Genomic DNA, 22,737 nt, shown 5'->3' with positions numbered 1-22,737 from the left:
TGGAAAATCACTACACTCTTCATTTGAAGCAGAGGCTAGGTTACTCAGGCATCTCACCTCACTTCCTCTCCTGTCTGCTTTCCACACATTCATTCCCCCATTCCCATCTGGGTGATAGTACAGAATTTTAAGCACTTACATATTTATTTTTTTATAGAACAATCTATATATGTTTGCTTCTGGGTACTTGCTACTTGATTGCTTCTAGCCCCTTCATTTGTTCCTACTTGATAACCAGATTTGCATATAGTGTTTAGGTGGTGTAAACTTAAACATTTTATTGTACTCTTAAATCCTGAGAATTTTCTGCCATCATATGTTACACAAAGTCCCCAGAAGAGTTTTTAAAGCATTTTTAATTTTTCGCTTTTACATAGAGTAAAATCTATTTTTTCATTGTTCTGTACTGAGAATTTTTTACTTGTATAGATTCTTATAACCATCACCACATACAGGATACAGAAAAATTTCAACACTGTCAAAGAATTCTGCCCTAGCTGATGTGGCTCTGTGGTTGAGTGCCAGCCTGCGAACCAAAGTGTTGCTGGTTCAATTCCCAGTCTAGGGCACAAGCCTGGAGTGCAGGCCAGGTCCTCGGTAGGGGGTGCACAAGAGGCAGCCACATATTGATGTTTCTCTCCCTGTCTTCTCCCTCTCTTCTCCTCTCTCAAAGTAAATAAATAAAACCTTTTTTAAAAAATTTCCTCATAATGTCATCTTTATATCTAACTCTCTATATTCCTAATCCTTGGTAACCACTGAATTTTTTGTTTCTTTCCCATGCTTTCTCTAGAATGTCATATAAAGAAATAATATAGTATGTAACTTTTGGAGAATGGCTTATTTCATTTAATAAAATGTATTTGAGGTCCATCCAAGTAGCTGTGCAGATCAATAATCTGTCCTTTCATACTGCTGTGCAGTAATCCATTGTGTGGATGTGCTGATTGGTTTATGTAACTCTTCAGCCATTAATGGATACTTGGATTGCTTCTTGTGTGAGGCATTTATAAATAATGTTGATATATATGTTCAAGTACAGTTTTTTATGCAAAAACTTACTTTTTATTTCTCTACAATAAATACCTGTAGTTTACTGAGTTATACATTAAGTGTATGTTTAAGCTTATAAGAAACTGTCAAATTCTTTTCCAGAGTGGTTGTGCCATTTTACATTTTACTGCCAGGGTTCCTATTTCTTTCCATGCTTATAAGCACTTGGAATTGTCGTTATTTTTTTATTTTTGCTGTTTTAATAGATATATAATGGTGTCTCATTGTGCTTTTCTTTTCCTTGTCTGTAATGACTAATATGTTGGACATCTTTTTATATGCTTATCTGCCATCCATGTATCTTTTTTGATGAAATATTTGTCAAATTTTTCTGCCCACTTTTTAAAATTGGGTTGTTTTCTTATTGTTCAATTTTGAGGGTTCTTTAGATATTCTGAATACAAGTCCTTTGTCTGATATGAGAGGTACAAATATTTTCTTCCAGTCTGTGATTGGTTTTTTTATTCTTTTAAAAGTATTCTTAACAGAGAAAAAATGTTTTTCATATTGATATGGTCTAATTTATCAATTTTTTCTTGTATAGGTTATGATTTTGGTATTGTATGTAAGAATTATTTTCAAGCCCAATGTCATAAATATTTTCTTCTTTGTTTTCATCTGAGTTGTATAATTTTCCTTTTTACACTTAGTTTTATTGATTTACATTTTATGTTAGTTCACATTTATGTTTTTGGGGTTTTTTGGCATATGATGCCAGATGTAGATGGAAGATTTTTTTTAATAATGATGCCAGTGATTCCAAGCATCATTTGTTGCAAACACTGGCCTTTCTCCATTGAATTACCCTTGCACCTTTGTGAAAATTCAGCTGACAATATTTAAGTGGTTCTATATTTAGAGTATCTCTTCTGTTTCATTGATCTAGGTGCTCATCTTTATGGTCAATACTGTTCTTTCTTTTTCCTTTTTTAATTTTTTTTTTTTGTATTTTTTCCATTACCATTTAGTCCCCTTACACCCTTTCCCCCCCAGCAATCGCCACACTGTTGTCCATGTCTATCAGTCCTTTCCCCTTATAGCTCAATTCCTCCACCCCCTCACTTACCCTCTACTAGCTGTCATCCTGCTCTCCATCTATGAGTCTGTCCCCATTTTCCATTAGTTCAATTTGTTCATTAGATTCCACATCTGATTTAAATCATATGGTATTTGTCTTTCTCTGACTGGACTATTTCACTTAGCATAATATTCTCCACGTCCATCTATACTGTTGCTAAGGGTAAAATCTTCTTTTTCTTTTTCTTTTTTTTTTTTACCGCCAAGTAGTATTCCATTGTGTAAAGGTTACATAATTGTTTTATCCACTCATCTACTGTTGGGCAGTTGGACTCCTTCCATATGTTGGCAATTGTAAATAATGCTGCAATGAACATAGGGGTCCTTATGTTCTTTTGAATTAGTGTTTTGTGTTCCTTCAGATATATTCACAGAAGTGGGATTGCTGGGTGAAAAGGCAGATCCACTTTTAATCTTTTGAGGTATCTCCATACAGCTTTCCACAGTGGCTGCACCAATCTGCGTTTCCCCCAACAGTGCAAAGGTTCCCCTTTCTCCACATCCTGGTCAGCACTTGTTTGTTGGTTTATTCACATTAGCCATTCTGACAGGTGTGAGATGGTATCTCATTATAGTTTGAATTTGCATGTCTCTGATGATTAGTGACTTATTGGCAAACATCTTTATATATATATATATATATTGGCCATCTGTCTGTCCTCTTTGGAGAGGTGTCTATTCAGGTCTTTTGCACGTGTTAATTGGGTTGTTTGGGTTTTTCTTTTTTTTAGCATTGAGTTTTGTAAGTTCTTTATAAATTTTGGACATTAACCCCTCATCACATATATTGGCAAACATATTCTCCCATTCTGTGGGTTGTCTTTTTATTTTGCTGATGGTTTCCTTTGCTGTGCAAAAATCTTTAGTTTGATATAGTCCCATTTATTTATTTTTTTCTTTTGTTTCCCTTGCCTGGGGAGTTATATGAGATGAAATATTGCTATGAGCAATGTCCAAGATTTTTCTACCTATGTTTTCTTCTAGTATTTTTATGGTTTTGGGTCTAACACTTAAGTCTTTTATTTATTTTGAATTTATTCTTGCATGTGGTGTGGTCTAGTTTCATTTTTCAGTATATATCTGTCCAATTTTCCTGATATCATTTATTGAATAAAGTATTTTTAGCCCATTGTAAGTGCTTGCTTCTTCTGTCAAATATTCATTGACTATAATGGTGTGGGTTTATTTCTGGCCTCTCTATTCTATTCCCTTGATCTATGTGTCTATTTTTAGGCCAGTACGATGTTGTTTTATTATGGCCTTATACTATTGTTTCATATCAGGTAGTGTGATTCCTCCAACTTTGTCCCTTTTTCTCAGGATCACTGTTGCTATGTGGGGCCTTTTGAGGTTCCATATAAATTGTTGAAATATAGTTCTAGTTCTATGAAACACATAATTGGAATCTTGATAGGAATTTCATTAATCTATATATTTCTTTGGTAGTATGGGCATTTTAATTCTTCCTATCCATGCACATGGCACGTGCTTCCAATTATTTGTATCTGCTTCTGTTTTTTCTTCAATGTCTTATAATCTTCCGAGTACAGGTCTTTTACTTCCTTGGTTATGTTTATTCCTAGGTATTTTTTCCCTTTGAAGCTATTGTGAGTGGGATTGTTTTATTCATTTCTGAATCTGTTAATTCATTATTGGCATATAAAAAATGCAACTGATTTCTGCATATTAATTTTGTATCTTGTGCTTTGCTGAATACATTTATCAGTGCTAGTACTTTCTTGGTGGAATCCTTCGGGTTTTCTATGTGCAGGATCATGTCATCTTCGAATAATGACAATTTTACTTCTTCCTTTCCAGTTTGGATGCCTTTTATTTCTTCTTCTTGTCTGATTGCTGTGGCTAGGCCTTCCGATAGCACATTGAATAAGAGAGGTGAAAGTGGACATACCTGTCTTTTCCCTGATCTTAAGGGGAATGCTTGTAGTTTTTGCCCATTGAGTATGATGATGGCTGTAGGTTTGTCATATATGGCCTTATTATGTTTAGGTATGTTTCCTCTAATTCTACTTTGCTGAGTTTATAAATTCATACTGGATTTTATGAAATGCTTGTTTTGAATCTATTGATATGATTATGTGGTTTCTCTCCTTCATTTTGTTTATGTGGTGAATCATATTGCAACTGGTGTACCAACCTTGCATTCCCAGACTAAATCCCACCTGATCATGGTGTATAATTTTTTTGATGCATTACTGTATTCAGTTTGCTAATATTTTGTTGAGGATGTTAGCATCTATGTTCATCACAGATATTGGACTATAATTTTCTTTCTTTGTAGCATCTTTATTTGGTTTTGAAATTAGACTAATGCTAGCTTTGTAAAATGAGTTTGGGAGACTTCCCTTCTCTTGAATTTTATGAAATAGTTTGAGGAGCAGAGGTGTTATTTCTTCTTGTAATGTTTCGTAAAATTCACCTGTGAAGCCACCTGGCCTAGGACATTTGTTTGCCAGGAGTTTTTTCATTATTGCTTCAGTCTCACTATTTGTAATATGTCCATTCAAATTCTCTAATTCTTCCCAATTTAGTTTGGGAAGATTGTACATTTCAAGGAACTTATCCATTTTGTCCAGGTTGCTTAGTTCATTGGTATATAGTTGTTCATAATATTTTCTTACAACCCTTGGCATTTCTTTGGTGTCCATTGTTATTTCTCCTCTTTCATTTCTAATTTTATTTATTTGGGTCTTTCTTTTCTGGATGAGTCTGGTTAGAGATTTGAAGGTTTGTCAACCTTGTTTATCTTTTCAAAGAACCAGCTCTTGGACTCATTGATCTTTTGCATCCTTTTGGGGGGGGGCCTATTTTGTTTATTTCTGCTCTGATATTTATTATTTCCTTCATTCTACTCACCGTGGGCTTTGTTGTTCTTTTTCAAGTTCCTTTAAGTGCAAAGTTAGATGGTTTTTTTGAGCTTTTTTTTTTTTTTGAGATAGGCCTGTAATGCTATGAATTTTCCTCTCAGGATTGCTTTCCCAGTGTTCCACAGATTTTGAATTCTTGTGTCCTCACTATAATTTGTTTCAAGGTACCTTTTGATTTTCCCTTGGCCTCATTGCTGGCCCATTCATTGTTTAAAAGCATGTTATTTAGCTTTCATGCCTTTGCATGTTTTTCAGTGTTCTTCTTATGATTGATTTCTAGTTTCATAGGATTGTGGTCAGAGAAGATGCTTGACATGATTTCAATTTTAAATTTATTGAGATTTGTTTTGTATCTAACACGTGGTCTCTCCCAGAAAACATTTCATATGCATTTGAAAAATATGCATATTCTGCCGCTTTGGGGTGAAATACTCTGAAAATATGAATTAAATCCATTTGGTCTAGTGTGTTCTTTAAGGCTGCTGTCTCCTTGTTTATTTTCCGCCTAGAAGATCTATCCATTGGAGTCAATGGGGTGTTGAAATCCCTGACTATGATTGTATTTCTGCCTATCTCCCCTTTTATATCCATCAAGATTTGCTTTACATATTTAGATGATCCTCTTTTCATTAGGGTTATATCCTCTTGTTGGATTGTTCCATTTATCATTATTTAGTGCCCTTCTTTGTCTCTTACTACAGCTTTGGTTTTAAAGTCCATTTTGTCAGATATAAGTACTGCTACCCCAGCTTTTTATTCCTTCCATTTGCATGAAATATATTTTTCCATCCCTTTTAGTTTCTGTGTCTTTCAATCTTAGGTGGGTCTCTGGGAGGCAGCATATATATGGATATTGTTTTCTTACTCATTCAGCTACCCTGTCTTTTGCTTGGATCATTTAAACCACTTACATTTAAGATAATTATTGATAGATACATATTTAGTACCATTTTATTGTTGGAGTATTTTCCTCTGTTTTTTTTCTTTCTCTTTTTTTTCTTCTCCTAAATAAGCCCTTGAACATTTGTTGCACTATTGATTTAGTATCAACAAACTCCTTTAGCTTTTTCTTATCTGGGAAGCTTATTTTTCCTGCAATTTTAAGTGATAATCTTGCTGGGTAAAGTAGCCTTGGTTGTAGGTCCTTGCTTTTCATCACCTTGAATATTTCATGCCACTCCCTTCTACCCTAAAATGTTACTGTTGAGTAATCAGATGCCAGTATAATTAGTGTTCCCTTATAGGTAACTACCTGCTTTTCTCTTGCAGCATTTAGGATTCTCTCCTTGTCTTTAAGCCTTGCCATTTTAAATATTTTGTGTCTTGGTATAGGCCTCTAACATTTTTAGTATTCTCTGGACTTTCTGGACTTGTGTGATTTTCTCATCCACCAGATTAGGGAAGTTTTCAGTCATTTGTTTTTCAAGTAGTTTCTTTATCCCTTGCTTTCTCTCTTCTCCTTCTAGTATTCTCATGATGTGGATGTTGGTATGCTTCATGTTGTCCAAAATGTTTTTTAAGCTCTCCCCATTTTTTAAAATTATTATTTTTTTGCTGCTCTGTCTTGGTGGATTTTTGTCTACCTTGTTTTCCAAATCACTAATAAGATCCTCTGCTTCATCTAACTTACTATTTATCCCTTCCAGTGTATTATTTATTTTAGATGATGCATTCTGTATTTCTGACTGGCCCTTTTTTATGCTTTCTATGTCTTTTTTCATATTGTTGAGTATCTTTATAATCATTATTATAAACTCTCTGCCTGATAAATTGCTTGCCTCCATTTTATCTAGTTTTTCTTCTGGAGAATTCTTTCATTCTTTCATTTTAGGATTGTTCCTTTGTCTTCTCATTTTGGCTGCTTCTTTGTATTTTCTGCCTTAGTTGTTAAAATAATCAATGATATAACCTTAAGCTGTAGGTCACAGGGGGCCTTCAGCACCACAAGGTGGAACAGAGTAATTCCTGTGGGTGGGGCTATTGCTTCTCAGGCTGATGCCACTTGGAGAAGAGTGCTCTGCCTTAGAAAGATGGCTTCTGCAGAGTGGGGAATGACACAGCCACAGGCATCCTGGCAGCTGTTCCTTCAGTTCTCTCTTCAGACCCACCAACCCCAGACTCTCCTCAAGCATGTCCAGTCCACTCTGCCCTCCCCTGGCCAGAGCCCAGGGTAAATGGCTGAAAATGAAACTGTGTGTGTTGGCCCTTTAAGAGGTTCTCTGCATCTCCAGCAGTCTCTCCCTGGCAGACAGAAACCCTGCTGCTTTTCACAGTTGAATGCTATCTGAGTTTCTTTCTGGTTCTGGTGTTGTAGATTGGGAAGCCCATCTTGGGGTTTAGACCCCACACTTCTAAGGGGCAACCCCCGTTCACTGAAATATCCCTCCGAAACTTTAGCTGCCACTTGTGGGAGCCCAGCCAGGCCTCTTACACCTCTTCCTCACTTCCTACCAGTGTCGTTGTGGTGAAGTGGTGTTTTCTCTCTGTCCTTGGTTATAAGATTTCTCTCCAGCTAGTGTTCAGAAGGTTATTCAGGATGATTTCTCTACACTTTAGTTGTAATTCCAGACTGGTTCTGGGAGGAAGTTAATGTAGCTTCCACTTACTCCTCTGCCATCTTGGGGGGGGGGGTCAAGACTATTCTTTCTTGATACTGTAGCTTTATAGGATGTTTTATAGTTGAATAGTGTCTAAATTAGCTTTTTTCCACAAATATTTTGGGTATTCTTTTATAATTTTTTATATATAGTTTAGAATGAGCTTTTGATAGTTATAATAATTTCAGTGTGGATTTTGTTTGGGGTTTTATGGAAACTATAGATTGTTATGGCAAAAAATTGTTGTTATTTGAACTGTACTAAATTTGCAACTCATAAGCTTTGTATGTCTCTCTATTTATTTAGGTCTTTTTGATACGTTTTGTCAACATTTTGTACTTTTTAGTTTATAGATTCTGGTCATATTAGTTAGATTTATACCTAAGTATTTAATATTTTTAGCTATTATAAATGGATTTAAAATTTGGGGGTTTCAAATTTTCATAGCTAATCAATAGAAATACTGTTGACTTTAATAAACTGATATGTATTCTGTGATTTTATTAAAGTCATTATTTTTAGGGTTTTTTTGTTTGTTGTTGTTGTTTTTAATAGATTCCATGATATGTTGTATGTAGACAATAATGTTTGTGAATAGAGATAATTTTAGTGTTTTCTTTCTTATCTAAATGTCTTTTTCCCCTTGCCTTCTTGAAATGGCTAGAAATTCAGTATGATATTAAATAAGATAACGTGCTCATTATCTTAATGTAAAAGAATTTACTATCTTAACATTAAGAGTGATGCAGCCTATAGGAGTTTCTATAGGTGATGTTTATCAAATGGTGAAGTTGAATTCTGTTACTAATTTGCTGACTTTTTAAAAAATATGTTAATTCAATATGAAATTTGTCAAATGCTTTTTATGGGTCTATTGATATGATTGTGTGACTTTTATTTTTAAGCCTGTTAACCTGGTGAATTATATTAATTCATTTTTAACTGTTGAGTCAGTCTTTGGTTGCTGGGATAAACCTCACTTGGTTGCAATTCATTATTATTTTTTATTTTTTTTAAAGATTTTATTTATTTATTTTTAGAGAGGGAAGGGAGGGAGAAAGAGAGAGAGAAAGAAACATCAATGTGCAGTTGCTGGGGATCATGGCCTGCAACCCAGGCATGTACCCTGACTAGGAATCGAACCTGTGACACTTTGGTTTGCAGCCCATGCTCAATCCACTGAGCTATGCCAGCCAGGGCTTATTATTTTTGTATATTGATTTTTTTAGAGAAAACATGGCAGTTTTTCTTGTTCTGAAGTCGGCTTTGTATGGTAATTATATAGCAATTCTTTTATGGATAATCCACATTTTACGGATAATGTTCAATCATCTACTAATATCTTTTTCCATTCATTCATTTTTAATGTATCTGGATAATTATGCTTCCTGTGAATTTTCTGTAGATAGGAAATAGTTGGGTCTTGTTTTTATTTTCATCCAACTTAACAATTTCTGTCTTTTAACTGTTTTTTTTAGATCATTTACATTTAAATTAATTATTGATATACTTACATTTGTTCACTAGTTTATTAGGTTTGTTTCTTTTCTCTTTTTTATTCTTCCTAATAGTATCTTTTCTTTTAAGGCATTTGGTTCTTTTTGTAACTTCTATTTTTTTTCTGAGAAATTCTGTTTCCACTTATTGTAAAAGTGTTTGCCTATACTTTCTGGGCCATTTATTACTCTTACCTTGAATGTGCAAAAATGTGCTCTGGGTAAAAGACAGATTTCTTAATAATAATTGTGTCATCACCCTCTTACCCCAGATCTTATTCCTAGGTGACCCATGAGAGCCTATGGGAAATTTCCCTACATTAGTAGCCAGACCCTCCATAGATGAGAAACAAGGAAAATGATTTTTCTCTGCTAATAAAGAGGAAGGAGGCAGCTATCTTTCACCCCTAATGAAGGAGTCTCCTTGGAAACCTGATTGCCTAAATCCAAACTTCAGCTCTTTGATATGTAAATAAAATCTCTCCAGGAGACAGATAACCCCACCTGTTCAAATTTTACAACCTAGAAATGTTTCCAACTTCTGAGGCTTTATCTTTTTGACTTGTGATACCCAGGAAAGTGGTAAGCCAGCCTCCCTGACACGTTGGGAGTTTAACCTAGGGATCTACTCTAGGCTGTAATCGTTTGGCCCTCTCAGGGAAACTAGAAAAGTTTTATTATCTTGTTAGAGCAGAGCAAGTAGCTAGACAAATAACTATATCTCTAATTCTCATGATATTTGAACATTCTGAGGAAGCTAGGACTTTTTATAGGAGAAAATCATGAATGTTTAATTCCCCATAGTTGGAATAGCGGCATTAAAATATTTGTCCAGTGATTCTAATATTTGGGTCATATTGGGTTTCCTTCTGTTGATTGATTGTCTTTTTTCTTAATTAGTATTTAATTTTTCCTTACTTAAATGTCCAGTAGTTTTATGTTTTATCCTGGATATTTTGAATATCACATCATGAGATTCTGGATTCTGTTTAAACCACCTGAATTTGTGTCCTTACAATTTTTTATTTTAGCGTGTGGTCAGCTTAGTTAAGATCAGACCACATCTCCTTACCCTCTTTCTGTGGACTTGTTTCAATGTCAGTTTGTTTTCAAAACCTTTCCAGCACTACTCTGGTTCATCTCACAAATGTCTCTCCCAAAGATCAACCTGAAACTCAGTTAAGTGTTCAGAGCCCTCTCTGTGCTGACTCTGTTACTGAACAAAAGAGGCTCATTTGCCTGAGCACTTCAAAGCCAAATCAAGTGTGAATAGAAATTTGCAGCTAAGAAAGTCAAGGTTTATTTTAAGGAAATGCTGCCACACGCAGAGTCCCAGGTAAGCCCTTGCTAAAAATAAAAGACCTGGCTCCCTGATGGCTTCTGTGAGATGGGTTATATGTAGGGGAAAACCATTAATAATAGTGACTAAGGGAGTTAGGCTCGTGATCAGGGCCATGGTCTCTACTGTTTGGTTGGTGCTAGGGTAGGGGTAGTTGATCATTACACATCTGGTCCTGCTATCAGTCTTTGTGTCACCTCATCTAATTTTGGAAGGATCTGGTCAGTGCGGTCATCCCGCTTTTCTGGGTTTGGAGCTGAATCACAACTGAGGCCTATATATTATCTTCTTTTTAATTTAAATTTTATCTTATTTTTTTACATTTTTAATTTTATTGTATTTTCCCATTACCGTTAGTCTCCTTATACTCCCTCTTCTCCTACAATCCCCACACTGTCCTTCATTTCCTTTTCCTTTTTGCTCAATCCTTTTACCCATAACATCCCCCCACCCCACTTAACAGTCAACCTGCTCCCTGTCTATGAGTCTGTCCCATTTTCCTTGTTGGTTCAGTTCATTAGATTCTACATATGAATGAAATCATATGGTGTTTGTCTTTCTCTTCCTGGCTTATTTCACTTAGCATAGTGTTCTCCAGGTCCATCAAGACTATTGCAAAGGGTAACATTTCTTTGTTTTATGGCCAAGTAGTATTTCATTATGTAAATGTCTCATAATTGTTTTATCCATTAATCTACTGATGAACATGTGGGCTGCTTGCACTAAAAAGTTTTTGCACAGCAAAAGAAAACATCAACAAAATAAGAAGACAACTCACTGAATGGGAGAACATATTCACCCATACATCTGATAAGGGGTAAATATCCAAAATTTATAAAGAACTTACAGAACTCAACATCAAAAAACAAAACAAAACAAAACAAAAATTAACAACCCAATTAAAAAATGGGCAAAGGGCCTGAATAGACACTTCTCCAAAGAGGACATACAGATGGCCAATAGACATATGAAAAGATGCTCAAAGTCACTAATCATCAGAGAAATGCAAATTAAAACCACAATTAGATACCAGGTCACAAATGTCAGAATGACTATCATCAATAAATTGACAAACAATTGATGCTGGTGAGGATGTGGAGAAAGGGGAACCCTCTTGAACTGTTGGTGGAAATGCAGATTGGTACAGGCACTGTGGAAAGAAATGGAACTGCCCTCTGTCCCAGCAATCTCACTTTTGGGAATATATCTGAAGGAACTCAAAACACTAATTCAAAAGAACACAAGCACCCCTGTGTTCACTGCAGAGTTATTTATTTAGATGTTATCTTTAGTTTGATCGAAACTCTGTTTCTGTGGTAAATAGACCTGAGGCCTATTTACTTTGTTCCTAAGATTGTTTAATGCTGATCAGGGCCTTATTGTCCAAGGGCATAGTGATTAAAGTAGTGGTAGACCAAGAGAGAGTGCAGGTAAGTCAGCATGTTGGATGAGACCAGTTTGAGTCAAAAGGAAAGGAGAAAAGGTCATATTAAAGAAATGAAGTTTCTGTGTGTTTATAGTTCTGGTTGGATGCATGCTTACACAAATCCAGGTTAGGGGCAGGACTTCATACATGGGTATGAAGTACCCCTTTCTCTAGCTCCTGCCTCACAACCTGTTCCTTAGTTTTTGATCCCCAAGGCTCCCCTTTCTGATCCTTTGGAAAGAGAGCTAGGGCTTTAGTGCTCAGTCCTACAAGGTCTACCTGTACAGTGTATCTGGGGAGAGAAAGGAACTCTGTCTCCTTGCTAGCACTCACCTGGTATAGGGTAAATCGAGCCCACAGGGATCCACTCTCAGGGCATGGCCAGCTGCTGGTGGGGAGGGCAAGTGGCACTGCACCGGCTCTCTCTCACTGCAGGATGTGGAGAGTCAACAAGGTTGCTGCGGTCCTGAAGGGAGGAAGCGGAGCACTGCTTCTTTACTGGTGTTTATCTGGAGTAGGAAGGACAAAAACAAAATAACTCTGTGACCCAGTTCCTATACTTCTTTTTCCTGGACCTCTGGCTAGACAGCGTATGCCTTTCTTGGGGCTTTTCTGTCTGTATTCATTGGCAGTCCCACATTTTGGGTTACTCTAGCACCTGGGCCAGAATATTTTGGAGGCAAAACCAACCAACAAACAAACCATAACAACAACAAAAATTTAAAAATCTCCAAACCAAGACCCAACCAAAACCCCAACCAACCAACAAACAAAACAGAAGACTCACTATCATATTGTCCTTATGTTCTGAAGTTCTGACAGAATCCTCTGGTCTGTAATTTAGCCCAGAGTTTTTCACTGCAAATAGTGGAAGTGATATGGTGGAATGTATTTATTCCATCTTTTTCAGAAACAAGCCCAGGATGGTTTATACAGAGTGGGGCAGAATTCATTTTAAATGAAAGCAAATATTTAAAGTAGTATGATTAAAAGTGCAGTGGGATCACAATATGCAGAATTCAAGTTTACTTCCTCTTTTTTTTCATTTTTTTAATTGTTGTTCAAGTACAGTTGTCTCCATTTTCACCCCACCATGCCCCCAAAAGATGCTCACCTTAATTAAAGGATGCACTTATCTTCAGCCTAAATTTAGCAGCTTAACTCTTATTGTCATGTGGCTTTTTTAAAAGTGACACTGAGATGTTATTTGAGTAAAAGGAAAGGAGTTTATAAAATGTTTTGAAATACATGACCTTTATGTGCAATTACATTATCTTGTTTTTAACTGACTCTGGAGCTTGTGATAAGCTGAAATTGAAATTTATGCTTCATGTATTGTAGTGTGTTGGGAAAAGGTGGTTCTGGTTGCATGGACTTTTAATTTTTGCTTGTAGGAGAGTGCTTCTAATATTCACTTCCATTTCTGACAGACTCAGCTAATCAAAATATGGAGGTTACATATGCACAGACCTTAATATCAGTCAAAATTCTTTGTTCTTCTACTTTTAGAATGAAAGGAAAAATATCAACCTATTTAAATATATACTGTACTTTAATATGTTTCTGCTGACATTCTTATCACAATTTGTATCAGCAAAGTGAGGCAGGCAAAAGGTAGGCAGTTAAATGGCAAAATTGAAGAACCATGCTAGAATCAATGACATTTAATAGGAATTTTGTCACTAAGTGTTGGAGTACTTATAGGACATAACAGGACACCTCTCAGCCTTCAGACTTTTTATTGCTATCCTATTACAGTTGTCCCGATTTTTCTCTCTTTTCTCTTCTCTGCCCAGTCCACCTCCCACTCCCATAGTCAGTCCTCATACCGTTGTCCATGTTCTTCGTGAAGAACACGCACACGCTTTTCAACTAGTCTTTCCCCTTCTTTCCACCATTATCCCCCTCCTTCTCTCCTCTATGAATTAAGTGATTAACTATTTGTTGTATATTTATGTCTTATAAGAAAATAGTAATTAATATCAGGTTTGTCTTTTCTATATTGGAATGTACTAGATATAGTTGGGAACTAACATTATTGGCTTCCTCTCAGTTCTTAGCACAATTGCTTAACAAAGCGATAATTAATATTCATGTGAAATGTTTACATTGATGCCATAACCAGCTTTTATCAAAGTGCCCAAATCCTACTTGATATTTCAATGCTTTTCCAGGATTCTTAGTAGTGAATGCTAGATTTCATTTTGACTTTTTAAAGATAAAACTTGAGTGTCTTAATCTGTTGGAAGTCTCATTTGTATAAATTAAAAGTAGAATGTTGTTTTATACATAGTGAAGATATCTATGTCTTTCTAGTTTCTCAAAGTAAAATTTGACAAATGTATTACCTTTTATAAGACTTAATCAAACAGAAATTCTATTAAAATTACTACATCAAAAACATTTCAAGAAGCCCTGTGTAATTCTCTGTACTCATCATGAGGAAATAGAGTCCTAGAACAGCTTTTACAAATTTAAGAGGACGTTATCCTTGTAGATAACAACACACAAGAGGAGGAGCTTCTGTAACTGTTAAATCATGTCTGTTTGAACAGTTGATTAATCTTTAAAAGCCTAGCATCTCGCTAGACATTTGGGATGCTTTGATAGACGTAAAAGTAAGTTGGATAGAAAATCTGCTAGTTCAGGTGTTTGGAGTCAAAACTACTGGGTGTCAACGTGGCCCTTCATACTTGGTTCTCTTTCACCCTTCTGGGCTGACATTTTTGCTCAAAGACTTGTCTCCAGGGAGAAAATTGGGCTTCCTGTTTCATTCTTTCTCTGGTAGTTAAGTTTCAGGTTGTTAAGTAGTTCTTGCTGTATCTTTAGAAACTTGGAAATCTGGTGTTAAAATATTGCACTTAAGGTAATATGCACACATAATTTGCCCTTTGAAGGTTGTTGTGACCAATGTGTCCTTGTTTGTTTTCCCAGGTATCTGTTTTGTTCACTATTTTAGGAATGATCTCTTCAAAGTTGAACATATTTCCATAAAGTACATATTCAACAAAGATGCCATGCAATATCAATTCTACCCAGCATTAATGAATGCTTGCATTTAAATACTTGTCAAATACTGAATATTTTCTTTAGTACATCAATACAACTATTGATGAAGATGTGGAATTGGGCCGTTGTCTAGATGACTCCAATGACAGGGAATGAAAAAGCGTCCCTCTTCTTCAGCTCCTTACATCTTATGAGGCTGTATGATTTAAATTGTGTTTTTTTTTAATGAAAATACTTAAAAACAGAATTGAGAAGCCTAAGTAATATAGCTCACTAAAGGCACAACCTTTTAAATTCATTAAAATGTACACAAAAGTGGCAGTACACCAGTAACAATGAATGACAGACATTTATCAGACCTATTAACATAACCTTTATATACTCACTTTTGGTGAGACAATTACCATTTAAGTTGTATCTTTTGGGGGGTGCTGTATCTACCCATTACTCAAAGATGTTTCATAGAATTTATACAGAAGGAATGTATGAATGTGGCTTTTGATTGTTTACCCCCCAGGACATTTAGCTGGCTTCCATTCCTCTTGCCAACACGTATTTTGATGCTTTCGTTTTTAATGATTCAGGTGTTGAAATCAGTATTTGCATGCCAGTGTTATTGCTGGGGCCGACAGAGAAAGCTGCCTCCTTTCCTTTATGGTATCTTTTTAACACTAATAGATGAATATAACATTTTATCCACTATAATAATGAACCTCATATACATGCAATTATGGAAAAAGATCATTTCTCACGTATTTTTAAGAATTTAGGCACAGTTGGTGAAAGTGGGACTTTGATATTATAGAGAACAATGTCAGATATTATTTCTGGCTTTAAAATGCTCCCTGCCCTTAGAGAAAACCGGTCAACATTTTTCCATTCACTTCTAAAAATGCAAAGAGTGAGGATGAAAACACGGTGAACTGAAAGCAGCAAAATGAAAGAACAGCAAACTAAAATTTTGACATTTAATTTAGTTTAAATTACAATCACATTGTTCAGATGACAAAACATCTGGATTACTGATTTTTTTACAGTGTTTTGAACTGATATCTTGGCATTTCAAAAACCCAGGCGTATGACACCAGTGAACACTTGAATGAATATTTTTTTTGACAATTATAACTCTGGTTAGCCAGGTAAAAGTTTTTTTCATTAAAATGTGAATAGTAAATCAGAATGATAGGATTGAGCCTACCCCATTTATATCCCATCTGCTATAGACAAAGTATGTATTCTCTCCATGAAATGGTGACTGACTATATTAACTACCAAAACAAATCTTTGGCCATAAAATTTGTTTCTACTTTCAATGCATGGACCTAAAGTGTAAATAAAACCCTAAGAGATTAGAAAGCTGTTGGGAGCATTTTGATCCTTCAGCATGACATAGTGGGAGAATGTAGCAGTGCATGGTTGAGATAGCATGCATCTTGCAGAAGCTTTTTAGTCACCCCAACTAATGGAAAGAGGGCATGAAAGTCTTTTTTTAAGATTTTATTTATTTTTAGTGAGATGAGAAGGGAAGGATGAAGCGAAGGAGAGAAACATCAATGTGTGAGAGAAACATGGATCAGTTGCTTCTCAGGTACCCCCATTTGGGAAAAAGGCCCGCAACCCAGGCATGTGCCCTGACCAGGAATCAAACTGAGGACCTTTTGGTTTGTAGAACAATGCCCAAACTTTGGTTTGTGTGGTTGGCATGGCTGGTGAGCCACACCAGCAAGGGCTGGACATCTTCATGTTAGCAGTGAAGTGAATAAAACATATAGTAAAAACTTATTTATTTAACACATGCTACCTTCAGCCCCGTGGAAGTAGAAAGCTACATGGATGAGAACCCTGACAACTCAATACTTCCAAGTGAGTGCTAACAATAGGATACAGGAGAATGTTGATTTGCATGTTTAATTAGGGCCATGTGAGGCACACGGGGTTTGTTCCAAACATTCTAGCAGTTCATTGAGTTTTCCAGGACTTCAGAGGAGGGAAAGTTCATTTTCAACTTGCATTAATCAAAAGAAAAAAGCATCTTCATACAAAGTTTGGAACTAGAAAGTGAAATGTCCCAGACTTCTTTATTTTTCTCCTACCTGTCTGGCTGTGCCTTTTTAGTCTAGCTGACCAGCTTTTTCTTAGTGGAGCCATTGGCTGCTGGAATTCCTTTAGGCTCTCCTGCTTTCCTTCACTACTTTCTCCCTAATCTCATCAATGCCCACAGCTTTCATTAGCCTGTATACACTAATGGCATTCAAATACACATCTCTAGATTGAGACTCTCCCCAGTTCTAACTGCTTTGACTTGGATGTTTCAAAGGTACTTCAATAAAACATCTCTAAGATGTATTATGTGATCTTTCTTCTCAAGCCTAGCCCTCACTAGCATTTTCTTACTTAGAAAATGACGCCTGCTCAACCAAACACACAGAATCATTCTTAACCCTTCTGCCTTCTCCATACTCCAAATCCAGTTTATTATCAAGTTGTATCCATTTTACTCCTAAATGAACTCTATAATCTTTACTCCCACTACCATATCCTACCTAGTCTACTGTAGTAGCCTCTCAGGTGGTTTCAGCACACGAGCTGTGATACTCACTCTTCACTATCCTCTGTTTATTCTCCACGATGAGTCAATTTTGTGTTTTCCAAAATCCACTCTGAAGTGAAAGAAGCCATTTTGAAAGGCTATGTAACATTCTGGAAAGTGACTTAGGAGACAGTAAGAAAATCGTGGGCTGCCGGAGGTTAGTGGGAAGTGACAGGTGATTAGACAGAGCACAGGGGATTTTTTAGGGCAGTGAAGCCATTCTGTTAAATATTACAATTGTGGCTACATGACATAGAATGTACAACACCAAGAGTGAACTCTAAACTACGGACTGGAGTGATCATGATGTGCGAATGTCGGTTCATCGGTTGTACCAAACATACCTCGGCAGTGAGGGATTTGGATGGTGGAGAAGGCTGTTTATAAACAGGAGGAGAAGGTATATGGGGACTTTCTGTACTTCTGCTAAGTTTTCTACAAATCTTAAAGTACTCTAAAAAATAGAGTTAATTTAAAAATTTGTTTGATCTTGCTTGCATCTCTTCCTCACCTCCTGAAAGTGCTTTATTACTTTCCCAGTGCTGCTGAAATTACAGCAGGACATCATTTGCACAGCCTCACTCTCCCTCTGCAGCTTTACTTCCTCTTGCTCCGTTCTCACCCTGGCTCTGGTTTCCAGCCACTCTGGTTCCTTCCAGGTGTGAATGTTCATGTGCAGTTTTCCACAGGACTCTCTCATTTTGCCTAATCAATGTCTATGGATCCTTCAGACCTGAGCTTATTGTCATTTCCTAAGGGTTGGCTTCTCTCAGATCAATATCCTTCTGCCAAGTTTGTAACTTTTGCTCTATTTTGCATATCAAAACCCAAGTTATTTCCTCAAAGTCCTTACAACTTTTATATTTAGACATTTATCATAATTAAATACTTATGATTTGTTATTAATATTGGTCCTCCCTACTAGAGCATAAGCACCATGAGCGAGTGCTCAGTCTATTTTTGCTCACCACTGAGCCTAGTGCAGTGGTGGGAGCCCAGGAAGTAGTCAGTAGATATTTGTTTAATGAATGAATAGAAGAGAGAATGAGAACCACCAAATGAGCTATTGGTATGTTGCTCACTGTTTCTCCAGCCATTAAGAGGTTTGCAGTCACTGAAATATGTATTACTTTGTCCTCTCTGGCTGGGTGGCCACTCAAGAAAAGAAGTGCTCTATTCTTTGCTCAGTAATGGATGCAAAAATAAAATCACTACATGTTTAGTCATGGGGCTGCCATCGACTCCTCTAGTAGGTGTGCTTGTGAGGCCAGCACCACAAGGCCATCCATTTCAGAGGCCTGTTGCAATTTGTTTACACGTGGTGTCCACTGAATATTTTCCCTGACTTCATTAATGCTGACTGAGGTGAAGAAACAATTCCTTTACTTTCCAGGTAACCTAAGCAATTTGTCTTAATTACTGTCAGCCTTTGATGAGTGACTACCGTGGGGATCCTAACCACTCACCCCAGTAGTAATGATGTGAATTGTGAATTAGTAGCTATGGGTTTTTTGGTTCTCTGACATGTACTTCTTTTCCCAGTTGAAATAATTTACACATACATACTGCATGAATGCTTTTTTCCTTATTACAGTCGGTCCTTTCCCTTGGCACCGTGGCTGACTGCGCTGTCGTTGGCAAGGAGGATCCTTTGAAAGGTCATGTTCCCTTAGCCCTCTGCGTGTTGAGAAAAGGTGAGAGAGCTTTGTCCTCCCTGACTGTTTGGGTCCTGAATGATTAACTACGGTTAAATCCAATACTTACCATCTGAACTTTCTCCCTAGGTATAGATACTACCGAGGAACAAGTTTTGGAAGAAATTGTGAAACATGTTAGACAGAGCATCGGCCCTGTGGCTGCTTTTCGAAATGCAGTTTTTGTCAAACAATTACCCAAAACTAGATCTGGCAAAATTCCCCGGTCAGCTCTGTCTGCCCTTGTCAATGGCAAGCCTTATAAGGTAAGTTTTCAAGGATGTTTAGTGCTGGGTTTTGACATGGTTTTTCCCTATTTTTTTGACATCAGCAAGGATCTTAAAAGTAGTTAACAAGTGTGAATTGTATCCTTACAACACACATAACAGCACTTTTTAAAATGGTAAGTAAGAAATCACAGTCACTCTTTCTGTAGGAATAAAGCTTTGGGAAAACCGATTAATTAAAACCATATGCTTTGAGAATACAAGAATTCGTGTGTGAAAATATTTTTACTGTTAGTAAATATGTGAGTTAAATGCAAACAAACTTGTGGAAACTCAATCTTATTGAATTAAAGGTACATTTTCCTTCATTGTAGTCATTAGTGGCTATTAGTGAGAAAGCAAGTAATTGAGGCTGGCTATACATGTTTAAACTCTTCTAAGTGATACATATGCTGATTGTATTGAGTTAAAATTATTTTAGGAAATTTTAGGCAAATCCAAGCATATGTATTTTTTAAAAAATGTTTTTATATTATACATGTGTAGATATACATATTTTAATAGTAAAGTAGTTGTATGAGCAAATGCAAAAAAATATTTATTTTCTTTTTTATAGAGGCACATAGAAAGTCCCATAATGGGAATTCTAGAGAAAATAGTATTGAGGACCAATAATTTTGCTAATAGAACAGTTTATTTTATCACCCTGGAAACTGTAGCTATTTTTTTTTAAAGATTTTATTTACTTATTTTTAGAGAGGGAAGGGAGGGAGGGGAGAGAGAGAGAGAGAGAGAGAGAGAGAGAGAGAGAGAGAGAGAGAAACACCAATGTGCGGTTGCTGGGGGTTCTGGCCTGCAACCCAGGCATGTACCCTGGCTGGGAATCGAACCTGGGACACTGAAACTGTAGCTATTAATACATTTTAAAATATTAGGTTCAAACTTTCCTGTTTTTGAACATTTCCAGATGAGTATTATAAGATAATGGGAAATACAACGAGGCACATAATTACTTAATTGCAGGGAGGGTGAAGGGGTGCAAGGAAGTGCATTCATGTCTCTCTCCCTCTTTTTCCCTAGATAACACCCACCATTGAAGACCCCAGCATTTTCAGGCACATAGAGGAGGTGCTGAAGCAGGCCTCATGACTTTTTGAGTCAATATTTCTAATCGGAGTCAAGTCTTTTTTAATTATGTCCCAGAAATAAATATTTAAGTAGAAATTACTAGCCAACCGGAATGTGAATTGTGAAGCTTGGTCTAAAAGAACACACTGGAAGCCCCAGTGAAAGACCAGTGCCTTATGTTTGATTAGACCCAATGAGCATTGCTATCAATTACCTGTAATGTGACTCATTGTAGGTTGTCTAGCCCTTTAATTTTAGAAAAATATTTCTACTGTATGATTTTTAAAAAGTGTTCCCCCCACCAAAATCATTTTAATTGAAGGTGACATTAATATAGAGCCACTTTCTAGAAATAGAAATCTGTAGCTTTGACCCAAAACCTAAAACTCAAGTTGAAGTCAGAAAATAATTACAATTTTTCTTATGGAAATTTGCGGTGTTTTCTAATATTTTTGACATGCCCACATGCAGGGTCATCATCTAATCAGATGATTTTCTAGGTAGGGAGGCCTGTTTAGTCATTTCTTGAGGGAAGGCTGTTAATGACCATTTTAAGATACTGACTTCCAGGGCCCAGCTCTGTGGTCAGGTCATTTGTTATTCAGTCAAGGGAAATCTGCCTGGAAGAGAGCACAGGTCCCTAACCCTTTCACTTTGTCATGGAGATGAGGGCTCCCAGGAGCCCCTCCTCCTGGCTCCTGTTCTTAGTTGATTGTGTACCTAATGATCCCAGCTTCTTATGGAAACAGGAAAATGATGTAGAAATGAGGTGGGCTGGTTTTCTTCTTCAGGGGAAAATATAAATTACATTATGTAGTAGACTTCTGTGTGGCGTGGGCCCAGCTCCCACTTGGAGATGCACAGGACCCACGCCCACAGATAGGTTCTCCCGTGGGGAATCAGGCCTGCAATGTACCTAGGCTGCTATGAGTCTTGCTTTTTGCTAAAACTCCCTCACCCTCAACTGAGGACATTTACTTCAAAGTAACTTCCTAAAATCCATGCTAAACCTTCCACGAATGAGTGTTCACCCGTCCAACTACTTTTGCCTTTTCATTTGCAAATGTCCCTCTTCTGTGATGTGATTAGCAGCATTGGCTCCCTTGTTTTCTGTATAAAGTAACCATCTAAAGTGAGCCTGTGCACAGTTAATGAGGACCTTGTATTGTGTTCATTAAGGCAATAAAAGCTCATTGGAGCAAGGGTGGAGGCTTTTGCTCCCCTTGAGAGAAAAGCCAAGTAGTCCTTTTTCCTCCACTGGATTTGGTAATTCGTGTGAATGTCTCACTTTCATCCATAATGACGCGGAACCCACGAGCCTGGGTCTGCATCAACATTACACCAAGAGAAACAAATAAATCCAGATTTTCACGTAAAATTTATAATTTAAATAACCCACTAAAACAATATTGTGACATTCAAGTATATCTTTCCATTTTAAACTTCTATAAAACTATTGAGAATTATTATTTTTTTTAAATTGAAAGAGTTTTGTTAGTAAGCTTATGGTAATGTGCCAATTAACCAGACTGGACATATACAGATAATTCAATATATGGTTGACACAGGGTTGGACATGTTACTCGTAATCAAAGAATACATTTAAACACAAAAATACACCATGCCCACTGAGTCTTTGATGGTACTCAAATACTCCTTAATCCTTCAGTCCATCAGGGACATTATTTTCGAAGAGCAGCTGTCCTAACATAATAGTCTGCCTACATCAAATATATGTCAGTGATAATAGATAATGAGCTTATTTACTTGTTTGTTTTATACGAAATGCTTACAAACTGTATAAAGACATTTTGAAAATGTGCGCTTTTCATTTGGATCATAAGCAATAGTATCAATGACTTCTCAAGGAAATTCCTGTTAGCTTAAGTTGGCTTCCTGATTGCTATACCTGGAAACAATATAGTTGTTCCCATTAATCCTTTTTTTACCCTGAGTTAAGCCAACTAGATAGACAATCAGTTTATAATTTGAAGCTGTTGGGGTCCTTAAACTGTAGCTTCTATTCGGTACATTTAGTCCATTATCACATCTGTAAACTTAACAAATAATCCATTTTTAATGTCTTAGCATTTAGTTCTATTACCTTACACTTTTATGTAAGATTTGGTTAATTTGAAATGGCAACTTCTTTATCTGAAAATGTATTAGTTTCAAGTTATGAACACAAAGTATATTGTATCGATGCCAGAAGTGTG

At 36.5% G+C, this 22,737-nt stretch overlaps 1 protein-coding gene across 2 annotated transcripts in view; it reads left to right on the top strand.

The window, feature by feature from the left end:
- The window catches only part of ACSS3 (acyl-CoA synthetase short chain family member 3), a 169,411-nt gene extending 148,589 nt beyond the window's left edge, over positions 1–20,822 (top strand). For both annotated transcript variants that reach the window (XM_036018634.1, XM_028532919.2), the window contains 3 exons: positions 19,067–19,166; positions 19,257–19,432; positions 20,474–20,822. In XM_036018634.1, coding sequence (XP_035874527.1) covers positions 19,067–19,166; positions 19,257–19,432; positions 20,474–20,542 — 345 coding nt within the window. In that variant the 3' untranslated portion in view covers positions 20,543–20,822. The remainder of the gene's footprint in view (positions 1–19,066; positions 19,167–19,256; positions 19,433–20,473) is intronic.
- The last annotated feature ends 1,915 nt before the right edge of the window (positions 20,823–22,737 follow it).

The sequence above is a fragment of the Phyllostomus discolor genome, chromosome 2 (assembly GCF_004126475.2).
Source record: "Phyllostomus discolor isolate MPI-MPIP mPhyDis1 chromosome 2, mPhyDis1.pri.v3, whole genome shotgun sequence".
Lineage (NCBI taxonomy): Eukaryota > Metazoa > Chordata > Mammalia > Chiroptera > Phyllostomidae > Phyllostomus > Phyllostomus discolor.
This window is presented reverse-complemented; position numbering and strand designations above follow the sequence as displayed.